Genomic DNA, 11,959 nt, shown 5'->3' with positions numbered 1-11,959 from the left:
ACACACACACACACACACACACACATACAGGCAGTGTACTCTATTGAGCATCAAACCCAGGGCTTTGAACATGCTGGGTAAGCACTCCCAACCTATATATATATATACACACACACACACACACACACACACACACACATACAGGCAGTGTACTCTATTGAGCATCAAACCCAGGGCTTTGAACATGCTGGGTAAGCACACTCCCAACCAAGCTACATCCCCAGTCCCAATATTCTGTATGTTTTTGGTGCTTATATTTAAAGCGTTGAGACAATGTCTTGCCTGTAACTTTGGCCATCGTTGGGGAATTTGCTTACAGTTAATGGAAGAGTGTGCCGGTAGCCTGTATTTCCCTCTGCCCTTTCCTCTCCTAGGAAAGCTAACACAGTGGGTGGGATAAAGAGGGCTTACAACGGGAGGGTAAGCCATATTTGTGCATGAATCCTGTGCGATTCCCTGACCGTGGCCAGTCCGCCCTGGAGAAGGGACACTCAGTGGAACATAAAGGGTAACAGCCACTTCTAAGTTCCCGATCCCTCTTCTGAGATGCTATTAATCAGCTTCCCTGGCAGGCGGGAAAGCAGACCTGCTGGAGCTGGGTGGCTGCACGTACATTCTCAGACTACCTCGGACTAGCCACCGGCGTCCGCTGGGGCGGGGATGGGAACCCCTCCCAGGGGCGGGGCGCCCGGAGTTCGCCCCTGGCGCTGGGGCAGCCTGCACAGCCGCTGCATATTGGCGTGCCGGTGCTATGTATCTCCGCAGGGCAGTCTCCAAGACCCTGGCGTTGCCTCGGAGGGCGACCCCTGGGCCCGCACCGCAGGCGAAGGACGGTGAGTGCACTGCGCATCTCCGGGGGTTCAGCCCCCAGACTCGAGCCCTGCACCCACACCCGGTTGCAGAAACCCCTGTTTTGGGTGAGGAAATCATGAGAGAGGGTCTCGGGACAAGCGCCCACAAAACTTTAAGTGACTTTGGAAATATGGAGCTTTTCCAGTGTGACCTCTGAACCCAGATTAGACTTCCTGGGTTACAATTCTGATCTCCGACAAGCAGTAAAGTGTTTCTTCATCCATTATATGTGACAAGAGTGACTTCGGGCGCAAGTCCTGATCTTGGGCAACGGATGAGTGTTTCTTCATTCTTTAAGGGGCTGTGGGTTGTAATTAATGTGGAGTGAAAAACACTTGGAGAGGGTCTGACTAGCAAACTCATAGCTTTCCACTTTTATTATTCAATGGACCACTTTACTCCCCCATCCTCGGAGGAAGCAAAGGAAAGGATGGATAGGTGGACATGGCGCCGCTAGCTGGGTCGCGCGCAGAGGGGAGCGAGGCCTGGTCCAGGTTCTAAGATAGTGCTGAACCCCACGAACACAGCGATCACGCAGCCCTGAGCATCCCCTTGTTGGGAAACGGCCTGGGGCACTCTCCTTGGAGGTTGCTGATTAGCCTGCGTGCGACTCTGCAGCTGTTTGTCCTCGGAATCCAAGTAGCCATCACCTTCGAATTTGGGAATGCGTGGAAAAAGGAGCGTTCTCAGAAATTTCCTAAAGAGGAAAATTGCAGCGCGAACTGTGAATAAAGATTTACATATAGGAAAGCATCTAATAATAGCGCCTGGAACGCACGTGCCAAGCAGGTGCGACCAGGTTGGGCTCCAGAGCAGTCCTCTCCCAGCAGCCCTTACTTAATTTTCGCTTCCCTGCGCCACTGTTCCTGGGGCTTTAGAGGTAGCATTAGCCCAGATGATTTGAGCCTGCGGGATCACGAGCCAGGATTGTTTTGTTTTCTTTGTCTTCTTTACTTGTTTTCCCCACTTTGATTAGGCCTGTGTTGGTGGTGGATGGTGGGGGGAAGATCTAGCCAACTACTTATATTCTTCTTTAAAAATGCTGGTTGGAAGAAGTCACCCCACAAGTAACAAGATGCCTCCGTTTCTCTCTGAAAACCTCTGTAAGAGAGCAGTCTCCCCCACTAATGGGAGTGCTGAGAGGCCTCTGTTTCAAAATAAAGATAACCGGGCTGCTTTGATGTGGATGTAGGAGAAAGATGAGTCCCCTGACCTCTGACTGTGGCCCTCATCCTCCACCGACGTCACATACACACACACTTTTTTTAAAGTATATTTTTATTTGTTTTGTATGTGTGTGTGTATACATACGTACGTGCACATGTGCTTGCCTGCCCGCATCAGAACCGGCGCTTGGAGTTCAGAGGACAACTTGCCTGAAGTCGGTTCTCTCCTTCCACAAAGTGGATCCGGAGGATAGAATTAGGTCACTAGCCTTGGCGGTAGATACCTTTACCCGCTGAGCCACGTGCCAGCCCCACACTTTTTTCTTTTTCTTTTTCTGTCTGTTTGAGACAGGGTCTCCCTGTAACCCCAGCTGGCCTGGAACTCACCATGTAGACCAGGCTAGCCTTGAACTCACAGAGATCCGCCTGCCTCTGCCTCCAGAGTTCGTGGGCCACCACTCCCAGTATAACAGATACGCTGGTAAAACATCCAAACTCTCACTGTAAGCCAGACACTTGGTGGCTCATCTTTATAATCCTCATATTCAGGAGGCTGTGGCAAGATGATCAAGAATTCCAGACTGGCCTGGGCTACACAGTGAGACCTTGTCTCAAAAAAAAAGAATCAATAAAATAAAAACTTTTTTTTTTTTTGGTCTTTTTGAGACAGGGTCTCCCTGTAGCCACCACTGGCCTGGAACTCCCCATGTAGACCAGGCTGGCCTCCATTTCATAGAGATCTGCCTGCCTCTGCCTCCTGAGTGCTGGGATTAAAGATGTGCCCTGCAACACCCTGCAGCAAAATAAAAACTTTGTACCATAGCCTCTTGGAGCATATTTGTATGAGAAAAAAAATTTTTTTTAAGAGATGACATTTAAGGGGTTAGAGAGCGGTTAAGAGCACAGGCTGCTCTTGCAGAGGACACAGGTTCGATTCTCAGCACCCACATGGAAACTCTCAATAGTCGGAAACTCCAGTTCCAGGGGACTCCAACTCCTTCTTCTGATCTCCAAGGGTATTGCATGACATGGGTGTACTTACACACATGCAGGCAATACACTCATATGTATAAAAAATTTTTTTAAAGAGATGGCATTTATATACAAACTAAAAACATAAACAGAAAATCATGATTTTGCTACTATGAAGTTTTGTGACCAATGCAGATGTCCTGAGATCTGGCCTGTGCAAATCATAACCTCTCCTTGCTCCCTCCATGCTCCATGTCAGCCACATCAGATAACGGCAAGCTGTGGCCATGTGACTCATACTAATGCACACATGTACCTTCTGCCTCTGCAGCATCTCCTGGTATTTATATAATAAATCCTTCTTTCCTTCTAAACTCAGTGGAAGCAACTACTCTGGGCCAACTAGCTAAGCATTTTTTTCATCATTGTCCTCTGCTTAAGGTCGATGGCAGCTTCTGTAATACTCTGTCACAATTGTTTGTAATTATTTCTGGACATACATTCCTTTCTACACTGAGCTGCTTGAGGTTGGGAACATGTTTGTCTTCTCTGTAGTTGCATCCTTAGTGCTTCTTACAATTCCAAACACATAGGCCAGGCGTGGTGGCGCACACCTTTAATCCCAGCACTCTGGAGGCTGAGGCAGGTGGATCTCTGTGAGTTCAAGGCCAGCCTGGTCTACATACTGAGTTCCAGGACAGCTGAACTTGTTTAGTGTTTCTATCATTTCTCCTCATCTACACTTGCCCCTTCCAGAAAAACATGATGCCTGACACCAGACTCAGAGATTCTGTAAGCACTCATCAAATTAGAATAAAGACTTGAGTGGAATTACTATCTTGCCTCTAACACATTGTTCCCTGAAGTAAAAAATCACTTGATATTAATAGATTCCCAGATCACTGAGTAGAAAAAGTTTTACAGGATGTGATTACTTAAACTGCCCCTTCTTCCATGGTGAAAATAACTGTGTTTGAACTTGTTTTCCTAGCATCTCTTCGCCAGATGTCATCAAGCAAATTCCCTGGGACATCTGGCACCAATATGATTTATTACCTGGTTGTAGGTGTCACAGTCGGTGCTGGTGGATATTATGTAAGTGTTTAAGGACCCATACTGCTAAATAATTCATGTATTTTCTCAACCTGTGGTAAACTCAAGGCAATGTTAAAATCAGTATATAGGCTTAATTAAATGAACACCATAAAAATAGGGAAGTATGATTAAGCATACACATTTGAAAAATATTTTGTCATTAGAAATAAAATTATTTCATGAGAATAAAGTACCTAGATTATTAAGATTTTTCGGGGCTGTGAGATGTCTCAGCAGTTAAAGACACTTGTCATGCAAGCCTGATGACTTATATTTGATCCCTGGAACCCACGTCAAGGTAGACAAGAGAACTGACTCCACAAAGTTGTCCTCTGACCTCTACACAAACATCTTGGTAGGCATGCTCTCTAACCCACATTACACAATAATAATAAATGAATTTTAATTTTTTTTCTTTCTTTTTTTGGGGGGGTTATTTTTGAGACAGGGTCTCTCTGTAGCCCCAGCTGGCCTGGAACCCACTATATAGACCAGACTGGCCTTGAATTTACAGAGATCTGCCTGCCTCTGCCTCCCAAGTGCTAGGACCATAAGTGTGCACCATCATGCCCAGCCTGAAATTTTTTTTAAAGATTTTTCTAAGAATAAATGAGTACTTCTTAGTTCACTAATATGAATAACTTTCGGTAAAATATTTTTTCACCCAGCACAATTACCTAGAGATTCATCAAAATTATTGCATGTGGAGCTGGAGAGACAGCTCAGAGGTTAAGAGCTGCTTTTCCAGAGGATCCCAGGATCAATTCCCAGCACCCACATGGTGGCTAACAACCTTCTGCAACGGAAGTGATGCCCTTTTCTGGCCCCCACGGGCTTTGCATGACACAGGTGCACTTATGTACATGCAGGCAAAACACTCATACACATAAAATATAAATAAATAAATCAAAATAAATTTTAATTATTGCATGTATCTACTGCTATCCCCTTTCACTGTTGTGTAGTATTCTGTTATAGATAGACCACAGTTTGTTAGTCATTCATCCATTATAGGCCACCGGAACTGATTTTAATTTTTTAAAACTATTTTTTGGGGGGGATCTTTTTGTCTCCCTGTAGCCCCAGCTGTCCTGGAACTCATTATGTAGACCAGGCTGGCCTTGAACTCACAGAGATCCACCTGCCTCTGCCTCCCAAGTGCTGGGATTAAAGGCTTGCGCCACCACGCCCGGCAAAACTATTTTATTAATTAATTTTTTTTAATCTTTTTGAGGCAAGGTCTCCTTGTAGCCCCAGCTGGCCTGGAACTCCCTTTGTAGACCAGGCTGGCCTCGAACTCACAGAGATCCGCCTGCCTTTGCCTCCTGAGTGCTGTAATTAAGGGCATGTGCCACCAAGCCCACAAAACTACTATTATTTTTATTTTATGTGTATGAGCATTTTGCTGCATGTATGTAAGTGCATCCGTGTCTTTCCTTATCTTTGAATCCTATTAGAGCATATTTCTTTCCTCTTTTAAGCTTTCTACTTAATGGCAAAAGTTTCCAAAAGGGAAGGAAAAAGCTGGGCATGGTGGTACATGCCTGTAATCCCAACACTTGGAAGGCTGAGGCAGGAGGATTTGAGTTCAAGGCTAGTCTGGCCTATATACCAAATTCCAGGCCAGTCAGGGCTATGTAGCCAGATCCTGTCTCAAAGGAAAAAAAAAAAGCGTGTTGGGGGGTACATTGATTTTCCTTTTTTGTACTGAAATTATACTTTAAACTTCTAACGATGATTACATGGAGAATTGTACATAATATCTTAGAGCTTAAAAAATAAAACTAAGCACAAATTTTCTTTCAGACTTACAAGGCAGTCACATCAAAGCAAACCAAACATACAGAACATGTAACAAATTTGGAAGAAAAAACGAAAATGGAGTTACAGCCAGTTCAAGGTAAAATGAATTTCTTATTTTATTTATTTATTTGTGTTGAGACAGGGTTTCATGTATCCCAGGCTGGCTTTAATTCATTCTGTAGAATGACAGTGAATTTATAATCCTCATGCCTCTGTCTCCTGAGTGCTGGGATTACAGGCATGCCCCACCATACCTGATTATTTTATTTTTTTAAGTACTAATCTCCATCATCTTATCCTAACAATAAACACTATTTGCTTTTGACTTTATTAGTAACTTGAGAATGACTCTGTGTAGGGGTTCATTCAGGAAGGAAAATCTCAGCCAGAACCTAAAGAGTTACTACTCATTTTGGATGAGTGCATTTGCTAAATGAACAAGTTTTACATGAGTACTGCTGACCAGCGGTTTTAACTCCTTTGTATGGTAATATTTTTCCCCTACTTAGGCATCCATTGGTGCAGGCATAATTTTAGTATCTGTCTCTCTCAGCAACTTGACCTCTCATTTCTCTCATTACTGTTTTTTGTTTGTTTGTTTGTTTTTGTCTTTTCGAGACAGGGTCTCCCTGTAGCTCCCTGTAGCCCCAGCTGTCCTGGAACTCACTATGTAGACAAGGTTGGCCTTGATCTCACAGAAACCCACTTTCCTCTGCCTCCCGAGTGCTGGGATTAAAGGCATGCGCCACCATGCCCGGCCACTCTCATTATTGTTTTAAATTGTAAAGCTTTATTTTATTTTTTTTAGTTTGGACAAGCACCACCCCTTTTGTCTTTGCTCAAAGTACACTTGATATGAGCTGAATCAGTTGTATATATTGAGTCTCTCATTAATAAAATGGAAACTGTGGGAGAAAAAGCATTGCAGTTTCACCCCGATATCTGGTTATTTGCCTTAAAGTGCTTATTTATTATTTTTCTTTTTTTATTTTTTATTTTTATTTTATGTGTATGAGTATATTGTCTGCATGTATGTGAGTGCACCTGTATCATGCAATCCCGCAGAGGTCAGAAGAGGGCTTCAGATTCCCCTGGAACTGGACTTAAGGACGGTTTGTAGCCGCCATGTAGGTGCTGGGGATCGAGCCAGGGTCTTCTGCAAGAGCAGTCAGTGCTTTTAACTGCTGAGCCATCTCTCCAGCCCCTTATTTATTATTTTTGAGATAGAATCTCACTATGTAGCCCTGGCTGGCCTGTAACTCACAGAGGTCCACTTGCCTTTGCTTCTCAAGTGCTGGGATTAAAGGTGTGGAGCATCATGTGTGGCACCATACTTTTTTTCTATTTCAACTATAATGCCATTATCAATTACTATGATCACTATTTTGGGACAGCGGTATTAGCTGCTCAGGAATCAGTTTTAACTTTTTAGTCATGACAGTAAGAAAGAGAATACCAGGGCCTGCATGATCACTCAGAGGGTAAAGGTGCTTGTCCCTAAGCTTGATGATCTGAATCTTTGTGAATACACCTGTCCACTTATGTAAGCTTACTGCCCTTTGTCCCTACATTGTTCTTTGCTTCTTTTTTCACATTGAGCCCCAGGCCTTATGCAGGCTGTGAGAGTGCTCTACCAGCCTCAGCTACACCCCTAGCCAAAGAGGTCTCACTTTTTTGGGGGGGTCTTTTTGACACAGGGTCTCCCTGTAGCCCCAGCTATCCTGGAACTCACTATGTAGACCAGGCTGCCCTTGAACTCAGAGATCCGCCTGCCTCTGCCTCCAGTGCTGGGATTAAAGGCGTTTGCCACCACGCCCTTCGGGAGAGAGGTCTTGCTTTTAAAATGACTGCACAAAGCTGGGTCTAGTGAGACATATCTGTCAACACAGCACTTGGAAGGTGGAGGCAGGAGGATCAAGAATTCAAAGTCATCCTGGCCTATATAGCAGATTTAAGGTCAACCTAGGCTTTAGGAGACATTGTCTCAAAACAATTCTTCAGATTGGAGAGATGGCTCAATGGTTAAGAGCACTGCTGCTCTTGCAGAGGACCCAGGTTTTATTCCCAGAACCTACATGGTAGCTAACAACCATCTGTAATTCCAGTTCCAGGGGAATCTAATGCCGTCTTCTGACCATGAGCATTGCATGATGCAGGTGCACTTACACACATGCAGGCAATACACTTAAACACACAAAAATAAAAATAATTCTATTCAGCAGTAAAAAGAAAAAAAGAAAGAAAGAAAAATCAAATATTTTAAAAAATTATTTTTGGGCCAGGCGTGGTAGCACACACCTTTAATCCCAGCACTCGGGAGGCAGAGGCAGCCTGATCTCTGTGAGTTCAAGGCCACACTGGTCTGCATAGTGAGTTCCAGGGCAGCCGGGGCTACAGGGAGACTCTGTCTCAGAAAGACCAGATGGTGGCATGTGCTTCCCAGCCCTTGGGAAGCAGAAGCAAGTGGATCTCTCTGAGACTGAGGCCAGCCCGGTCTACATAATGACTTCCAGGCAGGCTGGGACTAGGGAGACTCTGCCAAAAAAAAAAAAAAAAAAAAAAAAATTCTTCCTCCAGGATAAAAATAAAATTATTGCAGAGTCTGGAGAGAGAGCTCAGGAGTTAAGAGTGCATACTGTTTCTGCAGACCAGAGTTAGAGTCCCGACACCCACATTAGGAGGCTTACAGCTGCCTGTAACTGTAGCTCCAGGGAAATCTGGTGCCTCTTGGTCTCCTGGGACACTAGCACTCATATGCATATACCTACACACTGACACACATACACATAATTAAAACTAAAATAAAATTTAAATTTTTAAAATAAAATGACTTTTAAAATAAAATGACTGGTGGTTGGAGAGATGGCTCAGTAGTTAAGAGCACTGGTGACTTTTGCAGAGGACCCAGTTTCAGTTCCCAGCACCCGCATGTTGGGTAACAGCCACTTGTAATTCCAGTTCCAGGAAATATGATGCCCTCTTCTGGCCTCTGCGGGTATTGCATGACATGGGTGCACTTATATACATAAGAGGCAAACATTCATACACATAAAATAAAAATAAATAATTAAAAATAAAAATTAGTTTCACTGAATTATGTTCTTCAAATTAATTCTTTGCTTAATGAACTAAATTTTAAAGGTGAAAATGATCATGAAGCTGGGACAGTGTGGTCACATGCCCCGGAAGTTTCTGTAGAGGAAGCTGAATTGGTAGGTGCCCAGAAAGCCCCAGAGGCTGCAGCTGGAATTCCAGAAGTGGCTTTGGCCTCACCCACTGCTACAGATGCTCCAGTGCTGGAGACAGCCACAGACAGCGCTAATGCTGAGCTGGCGCTTACCGATACTTCTGCAGCTCCCACAGGCCAAAACACACAGGGCACCTCTGAATCCACCCTGGAGGTCGAGAGTGCAGCTCCAGACCAGGCTGATGCCAGAAGTAACGATAAAGGAACCATAGAGGACAAGAGCTTTGAGCACAGTGCTGAACCAGAAGAAAACCCTTCCATCGGCTCAGAACCCTCTGCTCGGCCTGATGCACAGGAAGAAGCTGAGGTCAGAACAGAGGCCTCCTCAGCTCAAGGCTGATCTGCCCCAGACAGTTCTGCAAAATTTGATAGTCGTTTTTGTATTTTTAGTAAGCTTAGCTTTTAAAGGCTTCTTTCTAGATTACTTTAATATGCCCTAAAGACTTTGGCATTTACTAGTATGTTTGGGTTGGGAATTGGGGATTTTGCATGTCTTAATAGTTTTCTACTAAGATCAGGCTATGACATTGGAGTAAAGAACTTAAATAGTGTCATCTTTGAATTTACATTTTACATTTTGGAGATTGAGTTATCTATGCAACTTGCATTTAGTTTAATTTTGCTCTGCCTTTCTCTTATATGTAAGTTTGTATTATTGAGTTTCATTTGAACTCATTCAAATAAAATAAGAAAATATTTAGTGTTTCTATTCTTTGCTGTTGTTGGGTGTTAGGGAGTGCTGTTGAGACAAGGTCTAGTCTATGGCCCAGGCTGGCCTGAAGCTCATTACACAGCCTAGGCTAGCAGTCTTTCTGCCTAAGCTTCCCCAGTACTGGACTTACAGGTGTGAGCTACCACCACACCATCACACATATCATCACATGAAAAATATCAAGCTTTATGATATTATTGAAGAAAGAATGTATCTGTGGAGAACACAGCCCTCTGTATTACATAAGAGACTGTGCTGATCATTTCTGGTTCAGTTCAGAGTGTTTATTAATTATTTATACTTTATGACAGTAATCATTCATGCATGCATTCAACAAATATTCACTGAGTGCCTGCAGCCTATCAGCCACTCTTTTAAGTAGCCTTCAGCTTATATTTATAATGGGATTAGGTAATAAGCAAGATAAATTAGAAAATTATATATAGATATTAGCTAGAGATTGTAAGTGTTGGATGGGGGTAAAATTGTAATTTTAGATTGGTCCATATAATGAGCTCCAGGACAGCCAGGGCTACACAGTGAGACCCTATCTCAAAGACAAACAAAAAAGGTGACTCTGGGGATGGAGAGACGGCTCAGCTTTTAAGATCACTGGCTGCTCTTGCAGATAACCCAGGTTTGATTCACAGCACCCACACAGTGGCTAACAACTGTCCTGTAATTCCAATTCTAGGGGATCCAATGCCCTCTTCTGGCCTCCTGAGACACTGCACAACAAACATGCACTTACATACATGCAAACAATACACTCATACACATAAAATAAATTTTTTTTGGTCTTTTTTGAGACAGAGTCTCCCTGTAGCCCCAGCTGTCCTGGAACTCACTATGTAGACCAGGCTGGCCTTGAACTCACAGAGATCTGCCTGCCTCTGCCTCCTGAGTGCTGGGATTAAAGGCATGTGCCACCACGCCCGGCTATAATAAATATTTTTAAAAAGATGACTTTTAGTAAAGATTATAAGGACTTTGGGGGGGAGGGAACCATTCCAGGTGAGAAAACAGATGAGTGCAAAGAATCTACAGTGGGAACATCCTGGAAAATTCCAGAATTTGGAGTGGTCACTGTGAGCGAAGTGGAGTAAAACAGAGAGTGAATAACTGGAGATGATCTCAGAAAAGAAAAAGCATGGGTGAAGCCATGTATGGTAGGGCATGCTTATCATCCCAGCACTCAGAGGCTGAGGAAGAAAGATCATGAGTTCAAGGTCAGCCTGAGCTACATGCATAAAGAGATCCCATTTCAACAACATCAACAGCAAAAAACATTTAGGGGAAGGGGGTAGTGACACAGGGGAAGATGGCCTAGATTGTGTGGAGTTATGCAAGACTTGGGCCATGAATTGGGAAATTGTGACCACTTCTCATGGTGTTTTTAAATTCCTCTAAGTGGGTCCATTTGTGCTCAGCTGCTATGACTGTTATACATCCTCACCCTGCCCTCACCCCAGGTAGCTCATAACTAATGCCTGATCATCACAGGAGTATAAAAGTGGGCCATCTGCAGTATAATTTGTGGTCCATAGCTCTACATGGGTCAGGGCTGAAGTTGGTCCCTGGATGAGATTATATCCTGCTTAGCATGTTTCCCTTCCTGGTCCTGCTTTCCTCCCCACATTCACCTAAGAGCATTCCTCCAATAAGTCATCTGCTCAGAAATTCTGTGTCTAGGGAATTTTACCCAGGATGATTGATAGTGTGTGTAGTCTAGATTAGGGTCCTAGAATTGTATCACTCTGCAACTACACATAGCCAGGATCCCATCCTGAGTGATAGATGGATGATTTCTGGTCTCTGGCATTCTGTAGCAATATGACTATGAAGATTTTCACCTATAGGGGCTGGAGAGATGGCTCAGCAGTTGAGAGCACTGGCTGATCTTGCAGAGGACCCAGGTTCAGTTCTCAGTACCCACATGGTGGCTAAAAACTGATCATAACTCCAGTTCCAGGGATCTGAGGAGACCCTCTTCTGGCCTCCATGAGGATTATATGACACAGGTGCATTTACATGCATGCAGACAAAACATTCATACACATAAAGTAAAAATAAACAAAAACTAAAAAAAAAAAGAAAAAAAAAAAAGGATTT

At 43.8% G+C, this 11,959-nt stretch overlaps 1 protein-coding gene across 2 annotated transcripts; it reads left to right on the top strand.

Moving 5' to 3' along the window:
- Positions 1-711: 711 nt before the first annotated feature.
- Positions 712-9,811, top strand: Mgarp (mitochondria localized glutamic acid rich protein). 2 transcript variants are annotated; one of them, XM_029568495.1, is made up of 4 exons: positions 712-833; positions 3,982-4,085; positions 5,892-5,985; positions 9,243-9,811. In XM_029568495.1, exons 1-4 carry the CDS (start codon positions 752-754, stop codon positions 9,473-9,475), a joined length of 513 nt encoding a protein of 170 aa, XP_029424355.1. In that variant the 5' UTR covers positions 712-751; the 3' UTR covers positions 9,476-9,811. The 2 variants fall into 2 exon arrangements, with proteins under 2 accessions (XP_029424355.1, XP_008841642.1); XM_008843420.3 differs by having other exon boundaries at positions 9,030-9,811.
- Positions 9,812-11,959: the final 2,148 nt, after the last annotated feature.

The sequence above is a fragment of the Nannospalax galili genome, unplaced genomic scaffold (assembly GCF_000622305.1).
Source record: "Nannospalax galili isolate Female #2095 unplaced genomic scaffold, S.galili_v1.0 scaffold359, whole genome shotgun sequence".
In the NCBI taxonomy this organism is placed as follows: domain Eukaryota; kingdom Metazoa; phylum Chordata; class Mammalia; order Rodentia; family Spalacidae; genus Nannospalax; species Nannospalax galili.
Note: the sequence above shows the minus strand (reverse complement) of the source record. Positions and strands in the feature narration are given on the sequence as shown.